This window comes from Apus apus, chromosome 15, assembly GCF_020740795.1.
Source record: "Apus apus isolate bApuApu2 chromosome 15, bApuApu2.pri.cur, whole genome shotgun sequence".
NCBI lineage: Eukaryota > Metazoa > Chordata > Aves > Apodiformes > Apodidae > Apus > Apus apus.
The window spans coordinates 11,296,007-11,311,954 of NC_067296.1; the positions used below are offsets into that span (position 1 = coordinate 11,296,007).

Here is a 15,948-nt window from a genome sequence, read left to right on the forward strand (position 1 = left end):
GTGCTGCGGTCGTGCCGGGGACCCTCCCGTTCGCGGCTTCGGAGCCCTCCCGGGCGCGGGGGTGCGGAGGGGGCTGCCCCAGCGGCTGCAACGAACCCCGCCGCTCCCCGCGGTGGGGGATCGACCCTTCCTGCCCGCTGGCCCGGCTCTCCCGCCGCGCTGCATCGCTGGGAGCGTTTGCCAAGTGTTTCCTGCAGCAGGAACCGCTGCGGCCGCGGCACCAGGACAGCGAGACCGCGGGAGGGACGGGGAAAGGGAAGGGGGAAGGGAAAAGGAAAGGGAAAAGGAAAAGGAAGCCACCCCCTGCCGCGGGGAAGGAGAGATCTGTGGCGTGGTTTTATGCTGTGCAATAGCCACGTTGTCACAATACTGCTTCTGCTTACACAGGGCCCCCACTGTTCTTGTTTTATATTACAAATTGCCTTTATTGATAACCAATATTTAGAGCGCTAAATTTAGTGCATAGTGCAGACAAGAGTTACTGGGCGTAAGTTTGCCAAATCAGTGTAATTCATTCATATGCTTAATTCAGACACATTTTCCCTCCCATCAGGTAGAACAGATAGAGGAACTCGGGTACGGATCTGTTGTTGATAAGGGGCTTCTACTGACATGTGTGATCTTTATCAGAGAGGAAACTGCGTAACATGTTCAAATGAAATCCAGCAGTTCCAAAGTGGGGCTTCACCTGTACTGGAGTGATGCTGGTGTGTCTATCACTCATATCACAAGTGCAGGTGATAAAATTTAGCATGAATCTCGTATATTCCAGTTAGAGTATCAGGAAGCAGCTCCATTCATACCTAGAGTAAGTAGCAATCTCAGAGAATGATCACCTTTCACAGCAGAGAAACCTGCAGCTGTTGTCAATAAAATAACACCACTGACTTTCTAAAGGAAAAAAACAAGCAAACAAATAAATACTATAAAAGGCAAAACAGCGGTACACAAAGTATTTAAAATACCACCAGATGTCACTGCGATTCAAGCAAGTGACGTGGTAAGAGCATTGATGTATCTCCGCGGAGTTGATGCCATGGGAGTGAGTAGTGCTGAGGATTTTGCAGCAGACATGCTCAGCTGCATGAACTGCAGCATTAACTGCTGGTGGGGTGGTGGGGGGTCTGAAGCAGATCTGCACAAGTACAGCTTTACTGAGGAACCTACTAGGGACAAGTTTCCATGAGGAACTTGGAGCAATCAAAAGTTTTCTATTAAAACAGAATTTTGAATTCTACTTTCATCATATGAAGCAGAAGTAATAAAAGCTAATTTGCATTTGATGCTTTCCCTTACCAGTCACAATGCCAGTCACGCACAGGCATAGACTCTACCCACAGATTTTCAGATCTTGTAAAGAAAACAGCTTTACTCATTCTATAGCAAAAGAAAAGCGAGCCACGGAGTACAGAAGTGGATCATACCATTCTCCTGCACTAGGTACACTAGTCTAGCAGAAGGAGGTCAATGGAAAGCAGAATTTTCATCAAGTTATGCATTAAACAGTCTGGAACAAGCAGTGACATTATTTGGGCCAGAGACATGGCAACTACACTTCAACATTTCAGAGGAAGTGGAAGCTCTCTTTAGGGTAGGCTAGCACCATGTAGCACTAATGTTTAACTTCACTACAGGCATTGTACTGGCCAGTATAATGAATCTTTGGCCCAGCTGCCATTCTGTGTCAAGCTGAGAAGGGTCAGAAGCATCGATGCCAAGAGTTTTAATATCAAGTGTCAGCTGGAATAGCTGCAGACCTGAGATCATAAGGAGAAAGCCAAATCAGGACAAAAGTCAGTACTAACATTAGACTCATATTGACAAATGACTAATCATTTCGGACTTGATGCACTGTGTCTTAGCAGGCAATGCTGTAACATGTACATAACATTGCACTGACTGCTGGTGATTTGTTAAAATCAAAGATGACTCTATCCTTTGCTGGTCTTTTGGTTAGTCTACATTGCTTAATACTCTATTTTAATAGGTAAAGTTATGACAATTAAGGTGGTAGTGCTAGTTCTGATTCAGATCAGTAGTATAGGGAAGGGGAAAAACAATCATAAAGGTATTATAATACTATGTAAAAGCACCTTCATTATGCCTCTACATGCATATATTTATAACGTAATCTGTATACTTTGTAATAAAAAGTGACATTGACATTCTTAAACAACTTGGGATAATACAGATATTCCTATGTATTTTAACTGTGATTTGCAATAATCATCTTTCTGCTGAGCAGTGATGAAGTTATTAACAATGATTAAAAAGTAATTGGTAGTATATGTCTTTATTCCCTATGCCTTCTTCTTAAATGTCTCTTTTGCTTTAGAAGAAACCTGGCAACAGCTCATTCAGATCTTGAACTGTAGCAAGAAAATGCTTGACACTGATGGAGATACTTTTCATACAGAGGATAAATAAGTTGCTGTAGATGTTGCTTAACATACCCTATGTAGACATACTTTCAAGAAACCTTTGAGTGAAAAGAACATGGTTTGAGAGGAGGGAAAAACTGCAGCAATGAAAACTGGAAGAACAAATGGAAGAAAGAGTAACACAACTGTGAGGCTCTGAAATTAATGAGTTAAGTACAGCTCAGCACAGCTTCGGAAAGTGGTATTAGAGGAAAACCCCTTTCTCTTCTTTCCCATTAAACCATAGTAAAATCAGCTGGCATTGTGCCTTTTTCCAACATTAGATCTTAATCCTGCAGGTGCTGCATTTCACAGAACTGTGAAACTACAACAAACCCCATGGAAGAAGTGGCAGCCTGGTAATTTCTGCAGCTGTGGAGACTAATCACTGTATATTTATCAACTTCAACCCACCTAACTTTTCCGAGTATGTTGCTCTGAAAGTGACAACTGAGCATTAGGTTGCCTCAGGAGTTTTCTTAACTGTTAAGAGGAATACCATTGACAAAAACAACATAAAATTGTGACAAGCTTTTATTGCAATCTTTTGTATTACAATAGCCATAGTTTTATTATTGATTTTAAAACAGCTCTCCAGTAAAACAAAAAGACCTTTTGTCTAGCATATGTGCTTTACTGATATATTGTGTATTGTACTTTATTCTGGACAAGACACATAATCAGGAAAGACCACCTCTTTTCATTTAGATGGGTTCCTTACATTTCTTTGAAAAACATGCTTGAAAAAACCTTGAAACTGTGGACTACTAGACATTAATTTATTGTGTAACTATAATAAATACAGGTTTTAAAAAGTGCATTATATGACAATAACCCTTGTAAAGAATTCACTTGTACAAAATCCTCATTAAAAGGGAGGTGCTTAAGGGTGATTTTAACACAGTGCAAGCAGTCAAGTTGTCCTGAGAATTTATAAAGGTGGTCATAACTTTACCTTCACAACAGGGGAGCATTACCACTACTTAATGGCTTAATCCCTTTTTTGTCACCTAGAATAATTTTGATATTCTTTACTGAACATGACAGGAGAACGTAAGTGCAAATTTCATCTTCCATGTGACATGTGGCAGTAACGTGTGAGTGTTTAACAGCTTAACACAGAAATCACTTGTTACAAGGGGGGACTGCTCAGCTCACTCAGCAATGCCACACATCTGGTTTAGTAACAGCTACTGTCAACTCTTCTCCAGCAGAGCAAGACAACAAATACTTTAGTATTCAAGACTTTGCACATGCAAATACACTGAGAGGTTATGGAAGGAAGACCGTAAGAGCCAAACTCATACTGCTAAGATACTAATTTCTTATCTCTCTGACTCCAACATGATATTAACCTTTAAATTGACAGCCTCAGCTTTACATCATCTATCCTTGCCTGCAGTAACTCTCAAGAGTTTTTATTTGCTAGCACACAAGAGTCTCTCCCAGAAGTTGGCAACTGCATCTTTCTGCCAGTAAGCCAAGTATTGCATTGGGCTCCAGCAACATCCATTGTAAACTAGTGTCAAATACCAGTCTTGCAAGAGAGGGATTTTTAATGGTGTGCAGAGGCAATTCAGTGATTTTGCTCATGGAAAAAATACAGTAATTTGATGGGGAGGGATAGGGGAGGAACTATACTTTAAAAGGTGCCTTTTATTCAGCACAAGTGCTTCTGTACATGTATACTCGTTTTCTTCTTACTTCACTGGCAAGTACATTAAATACTCTTTCTGTGGATTTTACCTGGATAAACTGTATAAACTTTAATGGAATTTCTTAAGTGAGCAAGGTTCACCAAAGTAAGGGTATGCAATTTCAATTCATGCTATGAAACATTCTTCTGCAGTCACTGAAGGAATGTTTCAGCTCATCTTACTTGACATCTACAGACTCTGGCATAATTTGGCACAATTTGCACTAATGCTGCGATTTTCAGTATGGCAGAACTAGTCCCTCAAGTGTTCTTTCTGCACTCAGCAGATATGACACAGTTTGTCACACCACAGGTTGTCTGCTAACTGTAGTGACATCTCCATCGACTATGCAGAGCATCAGTTGAATAGTTCAGATATGTTGTGTCCTTATTGTTGGATGTCATGTAGTCACCAGAAGCCCACCATAAGAGGCAAAAACCCTTACAATTTAGCCCTTTCTTACAGAGCTCCCATTTTTTGTGCTGTATGAGAAAGACTAGACTTCAAGTTCCCTGCATTGATTCTTCTAAGAGACAAAGAATTGCTACCAGATTGGTAATGGTCATTCCTCTAACCCAGACACAGTAATTTAACACAGGTGGATTGAAAGCAGGCAGCACTCTGTTGTTGGCAGTTGCACCACAGCCTCACCCACTCCTTCAAAACAACTTCAACCTCACAGTGCTCCAATACAAAGTTAAAGCAAACAACAGAGTCAATTTGCAACGTTTCAAATAGGATTGAGTTTTGTCAGTACTCTGCAAGTGGTGCTCAGCAGCACATAGAATCATCATTCATGACTTTGGTTCCTTTGGAACCAGGCAGCTTTTTCACTTGAAGTCCTACCTTTACTAAATGAGTATCAATCAAGTTGCCAGCCACATTAATTTTCTTGAGGTTTCTGCACTTCCAGAATGACTCAGTAGACTTTTTGGACTAATACATACTTGGCTGTGGGTGGCTTACACAAATGTAAAACTGCTCTTGTTTCCCTTAGCAAAACCAAGTGCCAAGGAAAAGGGACAATTTGGAACCACCACCTAGAGAAAAAGCCTACCTATGCATCACCTGGAAAGGATAAGAACTTCCCAACACTGGAGATAAAAAGGCACCCTTTTTTAAAAAGGAAATAAAGGGGCTGATGAGACATTTTCATCTGTTTTGCACACAGCAACATTTCATTTCCAATCCAAATATTAATGAAAATATTTAACATGGTTACAGTCTTCATTATATATTTATTTTTTTTCAAAAGTGCTTCCCTATGGTGTCTGTCATCCAAATTATGCATAAATGGAATAGTGCCCAGACTTGGTGAGATAATATAAACAGAATTAGAAACCAACCAAGTTAAACCACACTGCCCACTTAGAAAACAGATAGTACAAAATGGTAAAATAAACGAGTTAGAAATATTCTATGCAACCTACAATGTTACTAGCAACATGAAGTGACTTGTTTTGCTCTGCAGTAGTCCGACAGCATCCCCTGGAACCACTCTGCACTGAGGCACACACTAGGAGAAACCACATGGGCTTTCAATGGATATAACTCAATACTCATTCTGGCCCTTTCTTCCTCCTGAGAGGTTTAGAACAGTTTGTACGGGTCATTAGCTACTTCCCTGCCAGGTTTGGCAGGTTCTAAAAAGGAGACTGTTGCCATAGAAGCAAAGAGCCATGCCAAAGAAGAGAGTGCCACCAAGACTACTGACAAGCTGCTGTGCACCCACTTTCTTCATTCAGATAAAGTGGATCCAGCTCTCCTCACATTCTCTAGGCATCTTAAGAGGGTGAGCCCAGCAGGTCAGACTGTAGTTTTTGCCTCTGTTGTTATCCCAGTACTCCCGGCCATTGACTTGGTACCTTGCTGCAAACTGGACTACGGAGCACAGCTGAAGGAGGAAAGGAGGCACAGGGAGAAAGAAAGTGAAAACATCAACCTGATCCTGCCCGTTTTTCTCAGGGATGCTACTCTGCCAACGAGCACACACTTCATGGAGGCTTTTCCACTGGTTGAAGGTGTATCGCACAGATACCTGCTTCTCAAAAGCAACGTTGCGAACCTGGATGGTACCATTGAGCCCCAAATCTGAGCTAGTCACTCGTTCAAGGCACACCTGCTGCTCCTGAAGTCGGGAGGAGAAATCTATACAGTCTGCAGGCTGCTGGAAGTCAGGGACCAAGCACTGCATGGTATACTCCAAGTCCCAGCTGCTGTACCAGAGGTCTGAGTTTATGGAGAGCCTGGAAAGGACATGCAAGGGGATCGATGGATCCTCCCCAGTCTGGAAGACTTTCACTTTGGTGAGCTCCAAACCAAACGCATCAGCAAATCTCACCCGGTTCATACGACTCTGGCATCCAGGAACTTGGCACTGCACTGCTGCTCGCTTCCTTCTTTCAGGCGATGTAGGCAAAGATCTCGCTCGGCGCCGTATGATGGGCCGCAACGCCGGGTCACAGCTGGGGGAAGTGCTACTCAGAAGCTTATTTGGCTGAGGGCCCCCCTTGGCTAGGACACTGCTCCAAGGAGTCATGCTGCTACCTGTATGGACTTCTGGAGGCTGCTGCCGCCGTTGTGCTGGTGCTTCTTCAGCCCGTAACATGTTCTGATAGAGATCAGAGAGGTAGCTGGGATTCCTGCGAGGACCACGTACCTCCATTCTTAACTGACGACACAAAAATCAGCGTTAGCGCTGCAAGTAATAACGAGCACTGACTCTCTGAAGCACCTAACCTGGGAATGGCAGCCACCGGGAGTATCTGAGGTTACTGCACAGGATACAGCAAGAATCAACTGGAACAACGTAGACCACTGAATGAAGGGCACCTGGTAGCTCTCACAGTAGCTGGAAGTGAACCACACGTCAGCGTGTTTTATGGGGAGATGAAGGCAGGCTCACTGACTGGTGAACTGGAGGCCGCTGTGCTGGCTGGTGGACCCGTTGCTCAGGCTGGAAAGGGATTCAAGGCTATCACCCCTGATGCTGGAGGACGTGAAGCTCTCACACAGGCTGGAGACTGACTGGAGGCTGTCGTGCCGGACACCGAAGGACTCCAGGCTGTCGGAGAAGTCACTGCATGGCCCGAAGCACCCTCGGCCGTTACAGACGGAGAGAGGGGACTGCAGGCTGTCCTCGCAGACACCAGCCGACCCCACGCTCCCGCAGCAGCAGCAGCAGGGACACTCCAGGCTGTCACACTGGATGCTGGGCGACTCGCGGGGACTGCCGAGGCAGGGGAAGGCTTGGAGGCTGTCGGGCGGGAGGGAGCCGGAGCCGAGGCTGCTGCAAAGGCTGGACGGAGCGCGGGGGCTGTCGCGGCGGAGGCTGTCGGGCGGGGCTGTGGAGGCAGGCTCGGTACTGTGGCTGGAGGAAGAGGAATCCGCGTTTGGGGACTCTACAGCCCACATGAGCTGCGCAGCCCTCTCTCCGCCCCGCGGCAGGGCAAGGAGGGCGATGCCCAGCCTGCCCCCGCGGCAGGGCAAGGAGGGCGATGCGCAGCCTGCCCCCGCGGCAGGGCAAGGAGGACGGTGCGCAGCCTGCCCCCCCGGCAGGGCAAGGAGGACGGTGCGCAGCCTGCCCCCCCGGCAGGGCAAGGAGGACGGTGCGCAGCCTGCCCCCGCGGCGGAGCGGCCTCAGGCAGCTCCCGTCCCGGCACCGCCGCCCCGCGGGCCCGCGCCCGAGCCCTACCGCGTACGGAGGGCGCATGCGCGGAGCCCCGCCCTGCCCCGCCGAAGGGCGCCTGCGCACTGCCCGCCTGACGCCGCTGCCCGCGCGCTGCCCTTAGTGCCGGTGGCGGCTGAGGCCAAGGCAGGTACCGGGCAGGGCTGGCGGGGCCGGGAGGCGGCAGCGGCGGGGCCGGAGGGGCGGGAAGGCAGAAAACGCGCGGGTGCCGTCTGCTAATTCAAGAGCATCACGCAGCTCGGTGGCAGCCAGCAGCGGGGATGGCTGGCGCATCCCGGGAGGGAGCGGGGCCCGGCTCGGCGGCCGCCCACGGGCGCTGCGGGCACAGCCTGCCAGGAGGGGCTCGGAGCCTCAAAACCAGCCGCTGCTTCGTGGCGTTAGCCCTTGGGAGCTGCCGAGCTCCCCGGCCGTGTCCTGGGCCCGCGCGTGCCCCTCCGTGCGGTCTGACCGGCGCTGGGAGCGAACATCCCGCCGTGACCCCTTCCCTCGGCCGGGAGATGCCGGGTCGAGAAGCACTGGAGAAATGACAGGATCGAATGTAAATAGAGATACAAGTACATAAGTAGCATTGCAACAGAACTAGAGGTGGGTAAGGAGAGGTATTTTGGTGCTCATCATCTGGCACCTTTTGCCAATCACATGCACCCTGCTCTGGGAATGCAGCTTCTGGAAAACAAAAGAACACTACCAGTTGTTCCCTGAGTATTTTTAGTAGGAGTTTGTGAGTATTTAGAGATTCGTTTTGCAAGAAGGAGAAAAAAAAAAGTATTTGGTACAAAGTTTGCATATATGAATACAGGAAGAGTGCATTTTCCATCCAAAAAAGACAACTCCACATGCACACAGAACACGGGTGGTTGATCATCTGCTCTGGTTAAATTCAGAGCAGAAACACCCACCACCATTTGACTGTGATACTTGGCTCCAGTCAATACATGTAACGCTGCGCAGGAGGAAGAAAGCGATGATGAGCACATCACACAATGAACAGTAGCTCTTCTGACAGTGCTGCACCCCCAGATGTTTCCCTTGTTTTACCAACAGTCTTTCAGGAAGGGGCTTGTAACCCCCTGGCAGGAGCTCGGTGGTTTGCGGGCTCTGGCCCATCCTGCGGGGGTCGCGGCGGGCTGTGGCCGGAGGCTGCAGGAGCTGCGGGGCTTCCCGCAGCGCTGGCCCTGCCTGGCAGCCCTGCCTGGCTTTGTCTCGCCCTGCTCCACAGCTTTGGTGGCCAAGCTGTGCCCCTGGGAGGGGAGCAGGGCTGCCCCCCTGCCCGGCTCCGCTCCGCGCCCGCAGCTCGGCGTGGGGCAGCAGTGAATGGTTCTGGTGCCCATTAAGTGAGCACTGGGGACGACAGGCAGTGTTTTCCAGCACCGTTTGGTAGTCGATTATGTTTATCTTACTCCTTTAAATCTAAATCACGTTGCCAGTAATCGCATGGTGTTTGTTTACTGCGCCTCCAGGACGTGGTGATGTCTGCATTTGATAGGCTGTGCCTTACAAACCCACAAGACTGGAGTCACCGGAAGATTATGTAAAAATAAAGGTGCAGATACTCTTTAAGAATAGGAATGGGACCAGGCATTCAAGAACATCCCTTATTACTGCACAGAGAGGCACAGAAAAAGGAAACCCAAATCAATGAAAACCACAAAGGAATGGTAAAGTAAGGAAATTATTTTCTCTCTTTCTAGTTACAGAAATCTCAAAATACTGTAGATTAGTTAATAAGTGTATGGCTGTACTTTTTAGATTCTCATCCTCTCCTCATCCACTGCAAAAGAAATGATGGTGCAGTATGATCATGCAGGTCACAAAGTGACAGAGGTGACTGCAGCAGCCGTGGAGGCACAAGAATTGAGTTGGTGAAATTGTGTTTTAAAGCAAAATCTTATTATGCTGACATCAAAACTGTGAACAAAATGTACAGCCTGACAAATTAATTGAACTTCAGTCAAACTAGATTAGACTGGGAGGGCACAGTTTGCTTATTCCTGTTCTAAAACGGCATTTTATTTTCCACAACCCCAGTATAATATAAAATGGTGACTTTTGTTCATGCCTTTGTTATGAACTTCATAGGAATACTATTTTAAATTTAGTTGAGAGTATGCAAATGAGAGAGTCAAGACATGGCTTGAAGTTGTACTTCATAATTAATTTTGTTAAATTGTAGTAGGACCATGTATCAGTTACTACAAAAATAGTAGTTAAATTTGTAGTCTCTAACATTTTTACAATTTATTATCCCCAAAATACTTTCGGATCTTCTGATAAAGTTTTCTATGTAAGGGTCAAACTATTATCATACCAGCTGATATTTTGCATTTGTAGTATAAAAAAATAAAAAGTGACCATGGCATAGTTCTGATTAAGGCTAAGAATAGTTGCAATCAACTCTCTGTCTTTTTTAAACTGAATTGCACTCTCAACTTTTATTGTGTTCGGTATCTGCGATTCCTCATTGTGATGATTGTTGCTATTTATATGTGATACTCTGTTTAATCCTTGCTAGTTACAGTAATGGAAAAAACCATCCAAGCACCAAAGGCCTAAGTAAACCACTTTCTCATGTGAAACCTTCTCCTGGAAGATTAGGCAAAAATGTATCAAGTGCCATTGAAAAGGTAAATAATTTTTTTTTGTTTGTTTGTTTACAGAGAAAGGGTATTAAGTTTATGTCAGCTTCTCAATAACATCACATGCTTTCTTATTTTTTCAGACTTCCCATGACACTCAAGATGGTAACCAACCAAGTATTTTTAAGAAGGGAAGAAACCAGCTGGATGACACTACTCAGTCAAAAAGGTAATTTTATGTTAAGATTGTCTGTTTAATTTGTAGATATTTCAAACTGGTGCATAAAATGCTTGTGCTGAAATCTCAGCTTTTCTATTTTGCCCTCAACTTAACTGGTCCTAGAATTCAGCATTTACAAGGACAACAAATTTAAGTTGTGAGTTCTCAGGCAAAATCAGAATAAAATAAAACAAAAAAATTCCTGTGTTATCTCTGCCAGCAAATGTTGATTTTACCTCATGACAAAGTTTCCATGCCAATTTTAGCTTCATTCATTTGGATTCATGTCCTTGAAGAAGGTAGCAAGAACTGTTGTTCCAAATACATGAATCAGGCTAACAGGATATGATCATTTTTTTTTAATTTAGGGTCTCGACTGTTTGCACATCACTGCACAGAGCACAAGGACCAAAGAGGACTCTCCCAGAAAGAAGGCAAAATGAATCTTTTCTGCACAGGATCCCTCCTAGCATAAAAGGCAGCACACAAGGTAGCTACTGTAGGGTTAAAGATGTCCCAATGCAACATTTCTATTGCGGTAAAAAAGAACAGTTGGAACAGAATCATGAAGAAGATATTGCTGAAGCCAGTCCGTGCTCTTCTAAATGGCAAGAAGCATCTGTAGATGAAAAGTTTCTTGATTTTGAATCAGTACAAAGTATTAAAGAAGATGCTGAAGATGACAGTGCCAGTGATCTCTCTGATTCCGAAAGGATTCCCATTCCCCCATCTCCCTGCACACCACCAGAACTCATTCTCAGAGCTGAAGAAATTGATCCCGTTTGTTTGGAACACGTCCCTGATATGGGTTTTAAAGAATCAGAATATTACTACCCAGACTTCCTCCCACCCCCTTTCAACTCATGGGACTTGAAGCAACTGGCCATCTTTGTTAATGTAGAGGGTAAAACTGAATTTCGACCAAAGCCAACAGGATTTCTTGAGAAGTACATTGATCGCCTTTTGCAGCTGGAATGGCTGCAAATGCAGACTGTGCAGAACGAGAAGGGAAAGGCAGCCAAAGCCAGGCCACAGACTACTCCTGGTTCTATCCGTACCCTAAAAAGTCCTGGCAAAGGCAAAGCATTGCTCAGCCCTTTGCCCAACAAGCAAGTGGTTCCCCAAGAAAGTGTTACAAAGCTGCCCAGAAGCTGTTCAGGTCACAGGGGAATATCATACTGTGAAGAAAGTCACCAGTTACATTCTCATCCAGGTCACTTGAAACTTTCTGAGAGGACAGGATATGCGCTGTCTTCTCTGCGACAAGCTGGTGAAGTAAGGAGTGAACTGAAAAAAAAACCAACTGTAAAGCAACAGCTTCTCAATCTGCAGCCCTCTGAGAACAGTTCTAAAATTCAAAGTGTTGGTAATATCAGACCCCCTAAGCAACCCCCATTTCACGGTTCAGCTGCTCCCATCAAAGGCTTAAAAACATACGCCAGCACAAATCCAAAGAAAAATGGCAATGCCAACAATTATGTTCCTTCTAAGAAACCAACAGGGGACAGGAAAATAAAAACAAATGGCACAAAGCAAACGTGCAAATTTAAATGAAGAAAAATTCATTAGTAAATGTTGATGCTTCTTGACTGCTAGAAAGCATTTGGCCAATGCAGAAGGGTCATGTTTTCTTCATAGGAAGATCCTGAGAAAGTATGTTCTCAATGCAGGGTTCTCAGTCAGCACAGTTCATTTCAATACATCTGATCTTAAGCCAGCAAGGCCAGCAGGAAATCTTTTCCCTGAAGGCAAGTGTCTTCCATTGATCTTTCCTCAAAGATAATTACAAGGGTTCAGTGAAAATAATAATAGCAGAGTATGAAAATTTAGAGAAATACGTAATTACTACATTTCCTCCTGTTTGCACCAGTTGAAGTCCATTGAAGTCTGTGGTGTTTCTCATGCTTACCTTGGTGTGTTTGAGGAAATAGGAGCCATGTTCTTGAGCAGATGTGCAATTTTGTGGGACAGGTTTGATGGTGGTGGTTTCTGATGGAAAAGGGCTCAACTGTTTTTGTAACATAATGGAGCATGCTTATCTATGCAAAGTCAAAATAGTTCTTCACAGAAGATGACGAATTGGATTTTTTTATGCATTAGTTGTTTTTAGTTGTTTGTTTTCTTTTATATAAGAAGAAGGGAGACAATGTTTTGAAATATTTTAATGCAGAAAGGATTCTTTTTAAGATAAAAACTTAATAAACAGCAGACAGCTTCAACACTGACAGATTAAGGAAATGGAATGTGTATTTTTATACCCAGAAATGTCCACTGTGTTTACAGACAGCTTTCCTTGAAGTTAATTTTGTAAGCCTTGATGGTTTTTGCCATTTAGAAGGAATGACCAAATTTAAAATTGCACATAGATATTTATGACTAATGCCAAGTGAGGTTATTACTAGAGACTCTGTGACCTAATTTTCAGAACTGGTAGCCTCTCAAAACAAAAATAGACTCTTAGTAGATGAATGTAAAGACTATTGTAAGTTCAAGGAAAGATATATTTTGATACAAAAGATATCTATTTTCAGTTACCTGATATGACTATTATTTATCCCATGGTCCAGTCTACTCCAGTTAGCTTGGCTTCTTGTTTAAAGATTTAAGCAACATGGAGAAAGATCCTACAGAACGAAATTGTACAGCCAGGTCTTTTCTCTTGTGTCTGTGAGATACAAGAGAATATGAAGGATAGTTCAGTGAATATTCAAGTGTCAGTTCATCTGTTACAATTTCAAATCAATCACAGGAGCTGGGGACATGATCTTGTTAAAGATGGAATTCTAGAGGATGTTTCTTACTTTCATTTTAAAATTAAATACTGAGCAGCATTAACTTCATCCTCAGTCACAGTGAACTGTTTATGAGAAGTGAGCTGAGGTCTGATGGACCAGATTTTACAAGTGGATCCTTCACATTGTGGGAGAAAATGAAAAAGTAGCATATACGAAAGGGTACATTATGTATATAGATAAATTGCACTTCTCTTGTTGATCTCTTGGTATTTAAGATGCTTAGATGTTTCTATTCTTTCATCGTGCCTACCAGATCTTCAGCTTTCTAAAATTTCAAAGCATGGATTTGTAGTAGTTTAAAATGTGAGAATGTTAATAAATGTAATTGTAAACTAGAGTATTTTACAGTACATAAAAACATTGCTCAGGAATTGTCTAAGGAATATTTTTAGTGGTTTTTTCCTAGTCTACTGGAGACCAAATGTGAAATTTTAACTTGATAAAGGAAACAAATGTAATGTGCAGTATTACATTTCCATGTTCAGTATTTGTGAGGTTGCAGTTAAAATGAATTGTAGTTGCATGTACATTCAGCTCTATGCAATTAAAGTGAAACTTAATCTGACATGCTTAAAGATCAAATAAATTGGCTGTGTCAGAGGTATGGTGAAATTCAGAGGATGGCATTCAACACCAGCAACTGCAAAGGACCAGCACATTCTATTGTTGCTATTTCATCCTTTTGTTTTGTTTCAGATTCATCATGTATTTCAGCTTTTTTTGCCTTATTTTAAAGGTATTGTGTTTCTCATTGGCATTGGTGGGTTTTCTTCTGAAAAATAACTAAACAGACCCCTCTGTCTGCAAAGGCTGGACCTCAGTTAACTAGAGAATTTGCAGCCCAGCTTTTTGTGTTGGCGATCATGTGTTCCTATTTATTTGAATTTTTGGTGGCTATTTTTGCTAGTGATTTCATTGGAAAGTGATCTTGTAGTTCAGAGTTACTGTATATTATTATATTAAAAGTGAAATACTGCCTGTGACCCAGTTGTATTTCTTTCATCATCCACAAGATGTCGCCTCTGAGGTTTTCTTTTAGAAAATTCCTTTCCTGAGGGGTAGGATGGAGCTTGTAGCTCAGTTTATCTCAGCTATATTGTTGCTGCTAACCAAGCCAGGTAGTTAAAGCTCATGATTATTTCTGCTCCACGTGGCAGTCATTTCTGTAATGGCTGTGCTAAGGTATCATAATAGGTGAAAAAAACTGATTTCATCATATTAATACAATTTGTTGGGTGGTTTTAAATGCACTAATCAATGAGTTTCGTATTGTGTATTACAATCTTCAGGACACTTAAGACAAGATCCAAAGAACAGCAAAGACATGTGGGTAGATGCTTGCAGAGCCCCCCATTCTGGTGTTGCTAGTATACCTGGATAAATACAACTTCATTTCACACACTCCATGTTCATGTGTTCAGCTGAGACTGATCCAGAGGAAAAAGGGGAGAGATTCAAAGGGGAAAAAATGGCATTTCCTATTGGTGAAAATCCCTTTGCTTTTTCTGTAATCTTTATATTAAGCACTACAAAACTCCTTCATTAGATATCACACAAGAATTTTACAATCAGAACTTCCTTGCTAATTGAGTTTTCCTGATGTCTCAACCGTCCCATCCCATGCTCTTTTTGAAGCCTGCTACTTACTGCCCTGTTAATAGTGAATCTCAGAAGATACCTGCCTGCCTTCCTCCTCACACACACTTTTATTTAAATTTATTTTATTTAAAATATTGTACCCTGTTTGACATGATCTATGGCTTCTCCCTGAAAAGAAGATCCTCACTAAGTGTTCTTTCACATCTTCCTGAACACTAAATTAATAATTTTTCCAGTTAAAAAAATAAACTTACTTGTGCCCAGCAAAAGCAATATAGGAGCATAGAAAATGCTCTAAAAGTTGTTTTCCTAGAAGCCAGGATCTTCCCCACTCAGTCTTCTTTTTATGTGGTTTTAAAAGACTTAATTTTTAATTTTCTGCTTCTTTATGTAGTTTTATTTAAAATTGATTTTTTACAAGCTGACGGGGAAGTTCAGATTCATGCATGCAAGTTCGTACTTCCTTGATGGCTTCTGGGTTGATTGACAATCTAATGTTTGCATCAGTTTTTAAGCTTTTGCAGAACTTGCTCTTGGTTCAAAGTCTGAAGTAACACAAAAATAAGACTCCTGGGCATGACAGATAAAAGTAGGTCACCATTAAACATGACGTTCCTAGGAAATGTCATTTCCAAGGAACTGATAAGGAAAGTCACCTGTTTATTCTAGGTGTATAATGGTTATAAAAGTGCACTCATCGAACATTTGTGAGTTCACTGGATGTGGCTGTTGCAAACTGACTCAAAAAGCCACCAGAGGACTGAGCTTCGCTTCGAGTCCTTTCAGTTTCACAGAACCGACAGTTCGTTCGTTTCTAATTTTGCCTGGTGGGCGAAGATTTTCGCTTGTCCTCTGGGACGGCTCCAGTGCCACCCGGAACCACAGGTGGCGACTTAGCGAAAGAGATTTCGACTGAACGAGCCACTGCATGAACTTCCGAGGAGCTAGCTAGG

General features: G+C 43.4%; 3 protein-coding genes across 6 annotated transcripts; 2 read left to right on the forward strand and 1 right to left on the reverse strand.

The window, feature by feature from the left end:
- Nucleotides 1-2,936: 2,936 nt before the first annotated feature.
- Nucleotides 2,937-7,762, reverse strand: PPP1R3D (protein phosphatase 1 regulatory subunit 3D). Its single transcript, XM_051633118.1, has one exon. The coding sequence runs from the start codon at nt 6,780-6,782 to the stop codon at nt 5,859-5,861; it is 924 nt and encodes a 307-aa protein (XP_051489078.1). The 5' UTR covers nt 6,783-7,762; the 3' UTR covers nt 2,937-5,858.
- LOC127390946 (sterile alpha motif domain-containing protein 1-like) lies at nt 7,530-9,352 on the forward strand. The gene is made up of 2 exons (XM_051633119.1): nt 7,530-7,931; nt 9,266-9,352. The coding sequence occupies exons 1-2, from the start codon at nt 7,530-7,532 to the stop codon at nt 9,338-9,340; spliced, it is 477 nt and encodes a 158-aa protein (XP_051489079.1). The 3' UTR covers nt 9,341-9,352.
- FAM217B (family with sequence similarity 217 member B) lies at nt 8,148-14,379 on the forward strand. 4 transcript variants are annotated; one of them, XM_051633115.1, is made up of 4 exons: nt 8,148-9,468; nt 10,324-10,429; nt 10,525-10,610; nt 10,970-14,379. In XM_051633115.1, the coding sequence occupies exons 1-4, from the start codon at nt 9,374-9,376 to the stop codon at nt 12,153-12,155; spliced, it is 1,473 nt and encodes a 490-aa protein (XP_051489075.1). In that variant the 5' UTR covers nt 8,148-9,373; the 3' UTR covers nt 12,156-14,379. The 4 variants fall into 4 exon arrangements, with proteins under 4 accessions (XP_051489075.1, XP_051489074.1, XP_051489076.1 ...); XM_051633114.1 differs by having other exon boundaries at nt 8,149-9,468; nt 10,318-10,429; XM_051633116.1 differs by having other exon boundaries at nt 9,366-9,463; nt 10,318-10,429.
- Nucleotides 14,380-15,948: the final 1,569 nt, after the last annotated feature.

Excerpts from the sequence above, each read along its gene's own strand:
- PPP1R3D (XM_051633118.1), bottom strand. The coding sequence starts at position 6,782 with ATGGAGGTACGTGGTCCTCGCAGGAATCCCAGCTACCTCTCTGATCTC.
- FAM217B (XM_051633114.1), top strand. The coding sequence starts at position 9,374 with ATGGGACCAGGCATTCAAGAACATCCCTTATTACTGCACAGAGAGGCA. Across the intron at positions 9,469-10,317 it reads AACCACAAAGGAATGGTAAA|TTACAGTAATGGAAAAAACC; the intron begins GTAAGGAAATTA and ends AATCCTTGCTAG. Across the intron at positions 10,611-10,969 it reads GACACTACTCAGTCAAAAAG|GGTCTCGACTGTTTGCACAT; the intron begins GTAATTTTATGT and ends TTTTTAATTTAG.
- LOC127390946 (XM_051633119.1), top strand. The coding sequence starts at position 7,530 with ATGAGCTGCGCAGCCCTCTCTCCGCCCCGCGGCAGGGCAAGGAGGGCG. Across the intron at positions 7,932-9,265 it reads CGGTGGCGGCTGAGGCCAAG|GACGTGGTGATGTCTGCATT; the intron begins GCAGGTACCGGG and ends CTGCGCCTCCAG.